The 15,905-nt window shown below is 41.1% G+C and overlaps 1 protein-coding gene across 1 annotated transcript in view; it reads left to right on the forward strand.

Moving 5' to 3' along the window:
• phlpp2 (PH domain and leucine rich repeat protein phosphatase 2) overlaps positions 1–15,905 on the forward strand; it is a 34,725-nt gene that overhangs the window by 1,101 nt on the left and 17,719 nt on the right. Inside the window, exons 2-4 of the mRNA XM_079662673.1 lie at positions 1,942–2,222; positions 6,474–6,607; positions 7,587–7,639. Of these exons, the coding sequence (XP_079518799.1) occupies positions 1,942–2,222; positions 6,474–6,607; positions 7,587–7,639 (468 nt within the window). The remainder of the gene's footprint in view (positions 1–1,941; positions 2,223–6,473; positions 6,608–7,586; positions 7,640–15,905) is intronic.

The raw sequence follows: 15,905 nt of genomic DNA on the forward strand, positions 1-15,905 counted from the left end.
ATGTTGAGATTTCTCGTGTATCTAAAGGAAGAACGTCACCCTGTTAATAAGCTCACTTAGCTTAAGTGAAATGTTAAAATATTTATTCTAACAGAGCCCATTGACCCGTAAAACAGTCAATGCGAAGGCAACTTGTCTTTTTCATGCTTTTGAGTATCAGTGAGAAAATGCACCCGGGTGTGTTAATTTAATCAGGGGTCACATTCAAATCCCACAGATACAGTAAGTGTTACAGTTACTTTCTGTATCATAATGAAATGACTAGCTTTAAAACTGAACAAGGGTAAGGGGGTTCTGTTATTATTTTACTTATCTGTCCATTTCTCATTACATTTACAGTATATTTATCTTATCCTCTCTGACTTGACTGAACATGCATGCTCTCATTCAGCCTGGCCCTGCCTCACATATCCTCACCTGGGAGCTGCCCTGTGTTTTAGTCCCCTGGGTTTACCTCTGAGGTTTCCACAGCAGCAAGCAGTGCTCACCTTAGACACACCTTGATGATAGCTTATGAGGAAAGGGTATATGTCTTCATTCTTTCCCTGTGGCCATTCTTCATCAACAGGTGGGAAAATTAAACTAGCCTTTCTCTGTTTACATTCCTGCCTCTCTAACCTCTGGAATAATCAATCCTCTACATGCAGGACCTATTTAGGAGTGAAAGTGAACGTTTATTATTGACCTTGAAAATAGAAGTTTAACAAAATAATCTTAGGTAAGGTTCCACTTACTAGCTTAAGCCGAGTATACTTAATTTGTAGACCAAGACCATGAAGTGTGTGTGTGTGTGTGTGTGTGTGTGTGTGTGTGTGTGTGTGTGTGTGTGTGTGTGTGTGTGTGTGTGTGTGTGTGTGTGTGTGTGTGTGTGTGTGTGTGTGTGTGTGTGTGTGTGTGTGTGTGTGTGTGTGTGTGTGTGTGTGTGTGTGTGTGTGTGTGTGTGTGTGTGTGTGTGTGTGTGTGTGTGTGTGTGTGTGTGTGTGTGTGTGTGTGTGTGTGTGTGTGTGTGTGTGTGTGTGTGTGTGTGTGTGTGTGAGAGAGAGAGAGAAATTAAAATGTTCCCTTTGTGGCTTAGCTCTCCAGACCAGTATATCAACCCCCCATTACTGCAGCCACAGTAGCTGGTACAGCAGACCTTTCCTTTACTCACCAAACTACTCTTTCTTCTGACATTTCCCAGAGAGACCCAATTATTTTGAAGTGTTCTTCCTTCACAATCAGCAGAAAATTGCTCAAAGGCCATCTGAATGGCACCAATGAATGAGGCCCAGATAAAAACATGTTCTGTTAACATTGGTGACACCTTTGAATCACCAAACTAGATGAATCTCTTGGGGTCAAGGTGCATCATTTACAAACTGTTGAGTGTGCATGCGTGTGTGTGTGTGTGTGTATAATGCAAAGACGACATGCAGTGTCATGGTAGTGATGATTGGATATCCTTTCAAGACAGGCTGACTTTAATTTTTAGCACAGTATTATTCCTTATTAATGTCAAAATCAGATATTTTAGCATTGCATCATTTAGAGGAGCAAACAACAACATGATATTCTGGTACCTGTTCGTAACACAGTCGCAAAGTCCATCCTCAGCGAGAAAGGTACTCCACTGGTTGCAAGAAGAAGTGTTATGGTATAGTTTCAAGCCTTTTTTATACAGCATTATGTTCATTCAATTTCAGATATGTTTGTCTCATTTTTAGGCTCTTTAGGCACATTTTAAGTTCCAGTACTGACACAAAAAGCCCTCAAACCATTTTTTTATGAGAATATATAGATACTTGACACGTTTACAATTTGTATCTACCAGCACAGATGTTGCATTTAGGTAGACCCATAACACCTTTAAGTACATTTTCGAAGCATCCTTAAGTTCTTTAGGTTGTTAACATGTTTATGGTGTCAATCTGTGTGTTAAAATGACTCTCTCTGTGTCAGCAGCGCAACATGAAGCGGAATGGGAGTCGTGGCTGTGTGACGAGAAAGACCAGATTTGGATCAAGAGAGCGGGACTGGCTGAAGGGGGACACCCAGCGGGGCTGTGTGTGTCTTTATGGGGGGACAGTAGACCCCCAGCCACCTGCCTCTGGCCCACAAGCCCCCTCCACCCCTCAGACAGACCTGCAGCTGGTGCTCTGCTCCACCAGTACCACAGTGGAGGAGCTGTGTGCTCAGAGGGACGGACAGGGGCTCTACGTCCAGCTGCATGGAGACCTAGTCAGGTAAATATGCATTAAGGTCATTAATGTGAAGTTAGCCTTTATAGATTTCCTGTGGGGAAATGTGTTCCCTCCATTTAAGACCTTTGACATAACATACTCATCAAAGACTGTAGTTTGGATGTGTGTGCCTTTCTTGTTCAAGGGCCATGGCAGGAGTATCCCAAATACCCTGTACCTCTTTCAAAGCAGCAGAGTGATGCGGGTTAACTATGGATGGGCAGCCACATGCATGCACAATCCAAGAGCTACAATCCTTCATCATCAGTGTCTTCATTCGATCTATTCAATACAGTACTGCTGTGCACTCCAAAAATTCTGACAGCTCACATTCGCTGTGTAATCATGTTCATACACGGAAATGTCTAAAGTGAAAGAGATATGAGAGAAGAAATGACTTGAAGCGTAAAGAAAATGCTTCGGCTTGTACAGTTGAAAGATGAGATTGGTTTAGAGCTGCACTTTAAGTGTGTTGGCTCTATGAAACCTGATGTACTTATATGATTCTGTTTTCCTCAAGTTTGTATCTTCCTGGTCGAATGCACTTATTGTAAGTCGCTTTGGATAAAAGCGTCAGCTAAATGCAATGTCATAGTTTTAAATCGATGCATATCTCCTCCACCCAACAACACATCTGAAATTCTGTACTGTAACAGCTAACAAAGGCAATCTAAAATAAATGCATTCTTAAATAAACGCACAAATCTCCTCGTTATTTATATGATATACAAACTATACCAGCCATACACAGCACTGAGAACCTGCTGCAGTTACTCCAACGTCCCATAGTCTCACAGCACCTCACTCTGGATGCCCTCAGGGAACATGGCTGTACGCCTCTCGGCTCCACGAGACATATGTCAACGGAAATAGCAAATTACCCCTTTATTGTCTGTGAGAGAATAAAAAGCTGGTTCACTGATCCGTGACCAGGAAGGAATCTGGGCTGCTTCTCCTTTGCTTACCTGGCAAAGACAATGTGGATATGCAGGGACTAAAAAGAAAAAACAGATCCAGCTTCAATAACGGTGGCTTATGGAATATTCCATAAGAGCAAGTGATGTTATAGTGCCACGTTGTTTATGATTACAGTATTAATAGCTTAATAGTACCATGGTCATGATGCTGATAATGTGCTGAGAACATGACTGGAGGTTGTTAATCAATGTATAGGCTGTTAACCAAAAGTTGGATCCGCTTACAGCATATGATCAGACTTCAATATATCTATGCTGTTTAAAGACGGTGGGCATTGCAGACTGGAAATGTATGAAAGGCTTCTGGTAAGCCTGTGGATAGGCTCTGTTAGTTCAGTTTACATTCCATCAGTACACCATTTAAATTGCAGTCTGCCAGCGAATATGAGCAGGTGGATTTAAATGTAATATTAAAGTCTTCAACAATCCTGAAAACTGAATGAATCCATTTTTTATTTATATAAACAAACATTTCATTCTAAAAAAGAAACAGCACACACCGTAAAAAACAAGACATACATTGTTTGCTTTTATAAAGTTTGTAAAATCCTTTACTTGGAAGACCATTTATGATTGACCTTTAAAAGAGGGTTGTAATCCTTTACATAAAACATAATTATTTTTAAACTACTGTATAGTAAAATGTTCTATGTAGTAGTTGATAATACATGCATACACCATGTAAATGAACATATAACATAGAACTCTGTTGGCAGCTCTGACACAAGCACTGGAAATAAGGTTTTAAAGGGTTTAGCACAGGGTGGAAAGAATGGGAGCTATTTCTAGTTATTTTCTTTTTGTAGCTTGTATTAATATGCTGCTTTCTGGAACTCATGGTCTGGGTATTTGCCTGCTTTGGGAACATTGTAATTTCAGTTGAGGAAACTTCCTTTTAAGATACATCTACTGAGGCAACTGAATTGATAGAGGACATCCATCCTTCCATTCATCCATTTCTGAACTACTCAGGGTCACAGTGCAAACAGAGTGAGCAGAGCATTCCAGTGGTCTTTTTCCCAGCAGCAGACCCTTCCTTGGGGATGCCTAAGTGCTCCCATGACAGATGAGATATGTAATCCCTCCGAATGTTCTGGGTATGCCCGGGGATTCCTCTCAGTTTGTCATGGACACTTCCAGAGGGAGACTCCCAGACATTTTCTACTGACTCCTCTCAGAGGAGATAGCAGCTTGATAACATGGGCCTCCCAAATCAGGAAGCTCCTCCCTCTGAGATGTAAAGTGAGGCCAGCTGCCCTGCAGAGGGACCTCCTCTCACCTGCTTCTATCTACAATCTGCAAGGCGAGGGCCCAGACCAATTTCAATTCAAGATTACCCTTGTGATTGGTTCTGAAAGAGCAGAGAGATTATCCTGCAGGATCAGGACAGAGTGAATTTCATTTGGCACACCCCAAATAAGTGATGCAGGGCTATTATGTTGTAGGCTCACCACTGGCCAGGTGAAAGAAACAGCTGATGGAGAATGTTTTCAATAATATCATCATGCAAATACTTTTTATTCAACACTTTACCCTGTAATGATTGCACGATGTGGGTTAAAAATATGTTGCACTGCTATATGACTAAAATGTGTGTCCATAAATGTTATACATATCATAACGTCAAATAGAGCCATTTAGAGAAAACAGGCGTGCCCTCAAATAGTGTGATTTGGCTCGTACATTCTAAGTTTTGGAAAACAACACAGTCCTTCTCTCAGCACTTAGTCTCCATGATAAGAAACTGAAACCATGATAAATGATCTATGATTGCTGAGGCATCACATTTCCTGCAAGCTAACCACACGTAGAACACACCCTAATAATATTATCTATCTTTCTTGTTCTTTCAAACCAAGTCAGTTTTGCACATCCTGCACAACCACACCATTTATTGGTCAGATCAAGTCTGAAATTTGACTTGCGTCACAGCAGCTCCATGTCCAACATCAACAGACAAAGTATCCAGACACAATACATGAAACACAAACAACAAACATTTAACATAACAGCACAATCAGTGAGAGAGAACATGCTCAAAGAACCTTCAGCGTGCATTTGATCTGGGATTTAGCTCTGTGTTTACTGTGAGGATTGACTGATGCACAAAGGAGTGCTTCAGTCTGACTTTATGCTGCTTTCTACTGAGTGGGACCAAGCTTATCAAAATGGTTGTTGTGTCAAGAACATATAAATTAACCACAGTCTATGAACACCCACACAGTCTAAAGTAGTCTAGTTAACCGAATTCAGTAAATTTTGCCTCTGTGGACTCAACTTTTTCTGTAAACACGGGCTGCTGGGTATGTCTACAATAAATCAAGGGACATATTTCCATAGTTTGCTGAATAATTTACCTTCCAGCCTAAGGATGGATGAGCCCAATGGAAAGGGTTTGAAAGGGATTTAACAGTGTCTTGCTTCATTGCCCAAGGTTGGAGGATTTGTGAATAAATGAGGCGTATCTGTGTTTAATGTGAGCGTCAGTGTGAGTGGTCAACAGGGACGGTCGGGGGTCGTCCTCTCACTGCCGGCCTGCCAGCAGTGGAAATCCAGCTTTTAGGTGTTAAGTGTTGCATCCACAGCTGTCTTTAAATCAAATAACATTATACTTGCAAGTGTATAATTATGATTAAAACATTTCCTTTATGCAGCCAGACAGAAAGCACTAAGGTTTAAGGTTAAACAAGTATGAATATGTACCTTGTTTATTTTTGCCAAATGTGGAAAGAAATGCAGTTTTCAACGAGGGACTTTTAACAGCTATATTCCAATGATTAGATATATCCTGAGGGATGCATATCAATGTCATCATTTCTCATTTATCTACTTATGTGGAGAACCAAATCATTGAAACGGCAGACACCATATCAATCACATTTATGGATTTTGCACAAGTGGATTTTTCGACTTTTTGGTCTGGTAACTTTGTCTCCAAAGGAGGATCCTGGGCGCTGTAACCTCTGTCCTCACTGTATTAACAAAACCCCACCAAAAAACCAAAACCAGCAGTAAGGCTGTAGGTCATTTGAAACTTTACACATCTGTAGTGCTTTATATTTATTTTGATGGATCTGCAATTTTCCTATTTAGAACTCAGCACCTCATGAACAAGAAGAGTTTCTTACTCATAGGATTTGGGCTGTCTTTAGAACTTTCTTTAAGAACATTCTGCTGTTCATTAAGCGGGACAAAGGAACAGTTGGTTTGAGGTTAATGCTTCAGGTGTGTGGCGGGCATTGTTACACCAACTTTCCTTTTTCTTTTGGTCCTGTAGGAGGCTGGACCCCTCTGAGCGTCCGCTCCAGATGCTGTATGACTACCTAGCAGCTATGGGCTACGCAGAGCCTGGACGAGTGCAGCAAGAAGCAGCTAACTCAGACCTCAGCTGTTTGATCCGATTCTACAGTGGTGAGTACTTATCGACTGGGGCCGTCATGCCCAACCTTCACTACCTGCAAAAAATATTTTAATCACATCCTCTTTTGCTCAAGTCTGTGTGAATGGGAAAGTGTGAGTGCATTTTAGGAATGCAACTTTGTTTTCACTATCAATTATTCTGCAGATAATTTCCTTGATTAATTGATTAATCGTTAAGTCATTAAAATGACAACAAATTGTGAGTCAGTTTCTCAATGTTCAAGGTGATGATTTTAAATATTAGTTTTGTCAGTCCAACACTAAAGGTGTTCATTTTAATATGATATAAAACAGAGAAAAGCAAACATGCCATAGTCAAACAACAATGTTGTATTTAAGAACAGAGATATAGTGCGAGGGTGGGTCTCAGAGCAGATCAGCTGTTAGTGATTGTTTACGGAGGAAATTAAGGGTAAAGTTGTCTCATATTATTAAAATGGCAAGTTAACTCCGTCATTATGGAATTGAATGCAGCAGAGTTGCAGGAAACCTACCCATCATCCTCACTGGATTAGTCACCTAATCGTTGCAGCTCTGTTTCGGGCCAAAAGCGAAGCCAGTTGTTCTTTGAGTTTTCCTGAAAGTGATGCTGAAGCTAGAATTCAATAAAGCCTGGACACCCATCATGGCCTCATGATTAGTGACTGACAATCCCTCATCCTGTGGTGATTCTCTATCCCCATGTGGGCTGCCTTTCACCTGCTGCTGTCAACACATCATCCCAGGACTAGAGTGACTCAGTACCCCTCTGTCAGTGTGGTATATTAATGCACCAGCAGAATGGACGTAGCTCTCTGGAGAAATGTGTATACCTGCATATGTCTTCGTACAGTTCGTATAAACCCAGAGCCATAACTAGCTTTCCCCTTTCGAGTCTTTGCATTGGTGTCATGATACTCTTACATTGGTAGCAATTTAGGGATTTGCCATTAGGGTGAATTGTGAAGGACGTTCTGTAATGTGTTTCCAGTTGATAAACCGACTGATGTTTCTGCTGAGTCAGTGGAACTCCTTATGTTTGGGGTTTGAAGAGCTCACATGCTGCTTTGCCAGAGAAAAAGGGAGACTGAGCAAACCACGGCTCAAATGTAATTCCTCCCACATTAAGGACACAACTCTCACTACATTGAAATGCGGTGCTGCCACACTGAATAAGTACACAAGCCAAACAAAAATCTCAACAGCTTTGTATTGAAATCTCTGGTCGACTAACTGACTTTGAAGACTAAGCAACACATTTAGGGAAGTACATGCAAACTCTAAACAGAAAAGCCCCATTTCATGCTTGATATAACTTTGAGAGTAGTAGCATGTTTGATGCTTAGTTGAGAAGTATTTCATATGAATCCTAGACTTCTCTGCTGTATAAGATGCAATCCAGTCCTGCTTTATCCTTTCATAAACACATAATGATACACATAGTTATCACTTATCAGAACGCAATTTGGCTATTAAGTTGTAGCTTTCTATATTTCTGACTTCAGCTAACATTCTCTTTATGTCCACCTGGTATCACAACTGTTTTGTTTAGATCTCAAGCCCACTGTGGCATCAGTCTTATCCCTAATCCCTGTGTCTGCAATGGAAGCTTTACTGTTGTTTGCTCCTTGCCAACATGAAAACTGGTCGGATCTTGGCTACTATCAGTAGTCAGACCACATTGGTCAGAGACTAGCCAGGCCCCCCTGGAGACTTCCTGCTTCCTTTTGTCAGCTCATGGGAAAAGAGCACCAGAGACCAGGCATGATTGGTACTTAGGCACTCTTGATGCACCGCCAATGCGGAGAGCTCAACTTCATTTGGCCTTTTTCTTCCCCAAAAACTGTGAAAGTAGTGAGAACTGTTTTGTAGTATAACTTGCAGGTTGTTGAATTATCTCAGTGTGTTCACCCACCCTTCCCTTGCTGGATTTCAGGAGCTTTCCAGTCACACAGCTTCACTAGAATACCTCAATTTTTGTCTGGCACAATGTAACTGTGGTTTTTCATTCCCACCCACAGTGGTGTTGTAGGTGGGCTGTAATGTATTGTTGAAACACACAACAAAAGCCATGTTCTGAGATCCCTCTCCCAGGTGCTTGTTTATTTCACAGCTGTTTTCAGGGGTAGTGATCTGACTAAGCAGATGGGGAAACTGTGGTCCCTCAGTACACTACATAACCGCCTGATGTGGTGCCCTGCATGAGTCAGCTGGGGAGTCTACATTACTGGGTCCTAACCTAGGAGCAGTCTTAAAATAAACTTGAGATTGCCAGTTGATTAAAGGGTGTCTTGCCATGCAGATAGTTCTGGTTTTAGGTATTTGTGGTGCTGAAATAACTGCCAGTGAGATTTATGTCACCACCACAATAGAACAGAGGTGAATGGGTTTTTGTTTTTTGGGGCTCTTTCACTGAAAACAATTGAACAGCATTGTATTTTTCTCTGGATTATCTGAATAATCCACAGACCACATTGGTCTTCATTTCAATTTCTTCCTGCAAAACAAATAACTGCTGTCTGTTTTATGGCCCAAATCATCTTAAGCCACTTAAGAGTTTAAAGTGCAATGCAGCAGGTAACTCTTATTTGTTCAGGAAACTCATCTCAAACCTTCTCTACCCTCCTGCTTCCCCCCCACGCACTCAACCTCCTGCTGTGGTGCACAGATGAGATGAAAACAAACATGGACAAGGGAGTAAACATTTCTAAATGCTGACTTAATAAAAAATGCTCCTAGTGAAAACACTGCAGAGACCTGAGGGCCAGTGGTTTTATGTGTCGGCCCATGCAGCTGTAGCACAGATGAAGCTTAACTGAGCCCTGCTGCACCTCTGCCTGGGTGATCTCTGTCTCACATGTTTGAGCTCAGAGGCCTGAATCTGCTGGGCACCGTTCACATCAGGCACACTGTCAGAGTCTAAGCAGAAGGAAATAAGTCATCTGGGAAAAGTGTGGACTCGCCTAATAAGTTATTGATTTGGCTGGTGCTGATTTACTATTGGAAATGAAAATTAAATGAAGGCTGTTGATGTCCTAAGCTTTGACGATATGGACGGTGAACTTTGTCTGTTACTCCAAGGCCCAGTGGTCTATCACTGAGTAAAATAATAATAATGGCCTGAAGGAACAGACTGAAATCACAGTGGATGACCATGCAGAAAGTTGCTTCTTCGTTTTATGGAAGCAAAGCAGAAAGACATGGTTTGCAGGGACAAATGGTGGAGAAGCAGTCCAACTGAGGTATACAGTAAGAGAAAAATGAATCTCTGTTGATCCGGGCTCCCACAGAATTGCCCCGAGCAACACACAGAGAGCACAGTTACTCCATGGTTTCCTCACAGCTCCGTGTAACGTGCTGTTTCTGTGATGTGGCTCCATTTCTCCTGAGGATTTTGTCTTTTTAATTTGAATCTATCATCCAAGACTCATGGTCAGTTTTCAAGTCAGAAGGCTTACTGCGAATCAAAAATATCCACCATGTGAAAGGTCTGTTTTCATCTGCATTCAAAAACAGCTTTGAGCTGTGCTTCTTCCATCTGTGTTCAGCACAGTGCAGATTTTCTCTATGGTATAAGAATTAAATTTTGTACAAAGTTTATATTAGTTTTTTTTTTGTTTTAAATAGAGGTAAACACAGACCACCAAGAGGAGGCATCTGGGTGGTGGGTTGAATTAGAATTTGCTGCCAAAGAGAGCTTGCTGTTCTGAGTCAAATCAGACTGTGTTTCCGCCTCCACTGACCCCCTACTGCATGCTAACGCAATCTATGCAATCTTGAGCCATACAAAAAAGCTCTGGGATACTGGGAGTATTGTGTTCAACTGAGTGCTCCACAGTTGCCTTGAAATCATGTGATTAATAACAGTTTCAAAAATGTCTAAACTGCCTCCAGAATAAGCTCAGATCTAGGGACTAAATGTGTTGCTCAAAACAGATGAACATTGGCATACTGCGTGTTTACCATAAAATAGAAAGAACGACACCTCACGTGTTTCCTTATACCTCATACAGTAATAAATCACTTCAAATAGAGATTATTTTTCTATCATAAATTAATTTTGAATAGGATTTCAGGAGAATAGACGATTTGGTTAAAATCTGAGTGGTCCACTGTTGCCTAATACTTACTTAGTTCACATGTGTGATGGGGAATTTGATGTATGCTAGTTTATCATTCTAATTATGAATGCAACTTTCGATTAGTTGATCTGCTGACTAGTATGAATGTGTGTCACAATTTCCTAGAAGTCAAGGTATGGCATCAAATGTGTTGTTTTGTTTGGGTTAACAGTCAAATGACCAAAGATAATTTATAGATTTTTATGGAAGGCATTATTTTAGACACATTCATCATTTTGAGGCTGAAACCATCACAATTTTGGCATTATTGTTTGGAAAAAAATTATCAAAAAAACAAACAATATTGGATTTCCAAATATTTATATAATTACATTTTCAATTATTCAATATTATAAATTCATATTTAAAGTATTAAACATGAAGATATGCTGTGACCCTCAATATAATGAATATCAGTAACTATTTTGACAAACTGTTTTAGTTTTACCAATCCCTTCCCAGCCCTTCACTATGTTCCAGTTTCTCAGTTCGCTTCCTCTCAGCTTTCAAAAGCCAATCACATTCTGTCTTACACTTTTATCATATCCCCCTCTGTTCCTTTTTTCCCCCTTTCTCTCTGTCACCCCTCTCTTCCCTTCTGTTTCTCTGGGGATTGTAATTCATAAGTAATGGAGTAGAATCTGACCTGTTGAGACCTCATTGCTCATCTGGCATGCCAAGTGAAGGGAGAAGGTTGCAGGCGAGTGAAGGCCACAGCCACACATGAGATAAACACAGGAGAGATAAGAAGCCATACCAACGACTCTCTGATCTGTCACTTGTCACACAGTCCCTGTAGTTTGTCCGCCTCTCGAAGGAGGCCGCTTGACACATTGATGATTCGTTTAGTGAAGCCTCTCTGTGACCCTACTCCAGACCCCCGTAGCTTGGACAAAAACATCCTTCAACAGAAAACCCACAACTATGTCACCAAACCCCTGTGGAGCCGCTGGGAATGGTCAACATCATCCGTCATCAGAGGGATGGGATTGATTTGGCTGACTCCACAGAGCAGTCAGAAGTTGTAGATAGTCATAGTATGGAGGTTTACCAACTGGACTTTGATTTTGTGAACAACCTATTTCCGTAGCAACTAATAGCCCCACAGACCTTGAGGGATAGCATGTGTGTGTGTTTGTTTGAAAAGTTGTCTCTTTATGGCTTGGACTCTGGTATTGTGTAAATAGGCAAATTATTTTCAGATGAGTGGTTGTATTGATTGATTTTATGCGCACATGATCAAGCATAGCTCCAGCAAACCACTTATTTAATTGATATCATATTTGACTTATTGATCATTTTGTTGGTCTTATAGACTCAAACACCTGAACATCTATCCATTATAAGAGTAGGAATACACTTTGTAGCTTTATAAATGGCTCAAACAAACTATTGATTGTCAGAGTAGTTGCAGCTTAATGGAATCGACTAATCATTTGACTTCTACTCCTTTGAGCCAAAGGTGCTTTCTTTTTTGGCATGTTTGCTCTTCTTTGACAGACTACGTTATGGGGGAGTGAGAGAGTTATGGCATGCAACAAAGTTCCCAAGGCTGGAACATAACCCAGGAGGTTGAGGTTATATTTCATACAATACAACTATCAAGGCATCCGAATGGTGCTTTGACTAATTTGGAAAGCTAATTCTCCCACAGTAGTGCAAATAATTGGTGGTCTGTCTCATATGTATGTATGAGTCAAATAAATCCAGCAAAGAACATTGCAGCGTTTGAATAAAGTGTATAGGTACAGGAGATAATAACTAATATATGAAGATATTTCTTGTTATAGAAAGGAAGGTCACTTTGGACATTTTTAACCCAACACCTCCTTGCGGGTTTCATGGTTGAATAGAAAATCCTTCTCGTATAATGGGTGTTAAGAGGATTGATGAGCGGGAACAGACTGTATGCTAGCGTCCTGCAGTGTGGAGTGTGCTTGTTTCTGGTGATACACTGTGAAGCCAGTGAGAGCATCTTGTCAACCTGTGTCAGTTCGTAGCGAGTGGGTGCTTGATTATGAGTTTATTGATGTGTGCGGTGCAGTGGGCGAGTGTTTGCTTAATTACTTGTTTTAATGGGTTTATTCTAACTTACCCTCTCCACTGTTGTCTATATTACCGAAAAGCTTTGATGTTGTTGAAAGTACACTACAATTGCAAATACTCTATTGAAGTATATGAAGGTATTTGTTGTAGTATCTCACATGGAAATGTAAGATGTACATTCTAGTTTGAAATATCAAAATGATATTTTTTTAGGCAGATGCCATTTGCACCCGGGTGTCCGTAGCTAGCAATGCTATTTACACCCGGGTGTCCGTAGCTAACAATGCTATTTACACCCGGGTGTCCGTAGCTAACAATGCTATTTACACCCGGGTGTCCGTAGCTAACAATGCTATTTACACCCGGGTGTCCGTAGCTAACAATGCTATTTACACCCGAGTGTCCGTAGCCAACAATGCTATTTACACCCGGGCTACACCTTAGATACTGTTTTGGATGCATAGGTATTTATGGAAATGTTTCTTTGATAACTTAATTCCCTTGTGCTGCTGCGTCAAATTGTATTCCCCTATGGTGGATGTATAAAGGCACTTCTTATCTTAAGCACTGTAGCTATTTACACCCGGGTGTTGTACTGTATGCATCTCTTCTTGCTCTTTCTACGATTGCTTGGTAAGGTTACCTGAACATCAGGGACAAAGAACACCTGTTATTAGGAATCGTGGAAAAAGGTAGGACCCAAAAGCAGACTACAAAAAACGGAAAAAGGTCTTGAAACAAAAGCGAGCTTTATTTAAAAGCCGATTAACAAAACATGGCATAACTTGAAACGGTAACAGAAAACAACTACACAAACACTGACCGTGAGAAACATGGAGGAAGACCGGAGAGACAACCAAGAAACATGACGTGAAGGGAGGACAAACAAACAATGAACCGACAGGGGCACACAGGAAGAGACAAGACTAAATACAGGGAGGGGTAATCACGAGACAAGAAACAGCCGGGCAGGGGAGGCAGAAACACAAGGGCAACTGGTGAACACAATTAGACAATCAGACACACCAGGGAAACTAACGACAGGATAACAAGACACAGGTGGGAACGGAACAGCAAAATAACACCCAAAACAAGACAGACTAAACTAAAAACGTGACATGACATTAGGATCGTGACACTGTTATATTGTGAACATGGCTGTAAGGTAATAAATGTCCCACAGACCCCCCTGAGGCTCTTCATGTGGTCCTGCTGGACGCTGGCAGGAGCTGCGTTTTTTGGCAGGGCTTCAGCATTCTGAAAGACACAATTACACATTCATTTACAATATACAGTAGAAATTCATTTTACAAATTATTTCAGGCCCCACCCTTGTGTGGTTTAAGTTGAACCCACAAACAAACACATAATGAAAAGGCACTTCTTAAAATCTGTGCTTTTAAAAACAGTACTTTCCATCAGCACAAAAAGACCGCAGCATTTTCATTCGGGTGCAAATAGACACTCCATATTTTTTAACATCTTTCTTGGAGGAACACAAAAAAAAAAGTATTTATTTTTTCATTTTACAAAATAAGCTTAAAGGTGGGGTAGGTAATTTTGGAGAAACCAGCTCGAGTGTGCTAGAATTTGAAAATACACAGCCGGAAGAAATCTGCTACTTCCGTACAGAGCCCCTCCTCCAACACACAAGAACGCCCACGTGACCAATGAGGGCACAGATGGATTTTTTGTCAAAGCACTTAAGATATTCCTTGCTATCGGGATGTTAAGAGCATTCCATGGAATATAACAAAAAGTGTATCTCGAGCCGGTTTCTCCAAAATTACCTACCCCACCTTTAATGTTTTAAAAGCCTTGACACAAGCACTTACACGAAAGCTTTTGCCTCAATACAATAAAGTCTTAAAAACTTTGATAGAAATTCAGTGTCAACAATAATGTAAAGAAGAATACGAATCTGAGAAAACATTCAATGCAGCCTTTAAGCCTTTAGTGCTACAGACACATTACAGTGCGTGAGTAAGAAGCATTGTGGTCCCTAACCAGCTCCATGTCCAGGGTGTTTCCCCCCGGCCCTTTCTCATAGCTCTTATTACCCACCGCTGACCCTGTAAGGGATTGTGTCTCCAATGTTCTCTCTTTGAGGTGAGGAGACACCCAAGGATCAGTCACTCTATTGATCTGCCAGCCAGCCAATTTGTTGTCAGAAGCACTTGGCTTGTTTGTTATATGTTTCACTGGTGAAAAAAAAAAGAAATAGACAGCCTTTAATTTGGATGCGCCTTGCAAAGCGAAAGGGAAGGTGGAGAGGAAGAGCGAGTCATACAGAACGAGGGGAGAGAGAACAGATTGCCAATAAGAGCTTCTGAGTGGGATGCGGCATAAGTTGGTTTAAGGAAAATGTAACAACACAGGACAAGAGGCCGAGGCAAGTGTCTCTTCTGTGCTGTTTTGACCTTTCATAATCCTGAGTGTACTTGACGCCTGGCAGAGACAACATCCCTGCTGTCTGCTGTGTCCTTCAGCACAGGCCAGCTCCAGATGCCTGCTGTGCAGACTGGAACAATTTATTTGAAAAGAGCAACACTTGACAAAACCCTGAGTCATTAACGATAAGACTGATGCTTCTGCCAGGGTGAAGACAGCAAAAGAGAGTGATGGATGGATGGACGGACGGACGGCACTGGCGTGTTGATTTATATAAAGTGAGGGAGGAAGAATTAAAGGGAGAGTAAAGCGCTTGGATCCTTAAATGTGAAGATAAATTGAGAGCTGGACTTAGGGTGAGCCTGTAGCTGCACCTTTACTTGAGATGCATCTGTCTTCAGTGTAGGCCAAAAACCGACACCTTTTAACCAAATTGGCCGATTTTGCTAAATAAACATTGGATTCACTTGACAGTAATGTGTGTTTTCAAAAATTAAAGAAACATTTAAAATAGGCCCCCCTGCATGACCATCTTTTCCTCACTGTTCACTGGGCATTGTGTATCTACTTGCAACACAAACAAAAAACAAAGGATTGGTACAGCTAGAGAGAAAGACATGAAGTCCTTTGTAGGTTTGAAAACTACTAAATCCAAAACGGCCTGTATCCCACTGAATACCCCAACAAAAATATGGAGGTCTGGGTTTGGTCCAGTAATAGCAGAAACCTCCTCAATATAATGATGATTTATA

The sequence above is a fragment of the Notothenia rossii genome, assembly GCF_949606895.1.
Source record: "Notothenia rossii genome assembly, chromosome: 2".
In the NCBI taxonomy this organism is placed as follows: domain Eukaryota; kingdom Metazoa; phylum Chordata; class Actinopteri; order Perciformes; family Nototheniidae; genus Notothenia; species Notothenia rossii.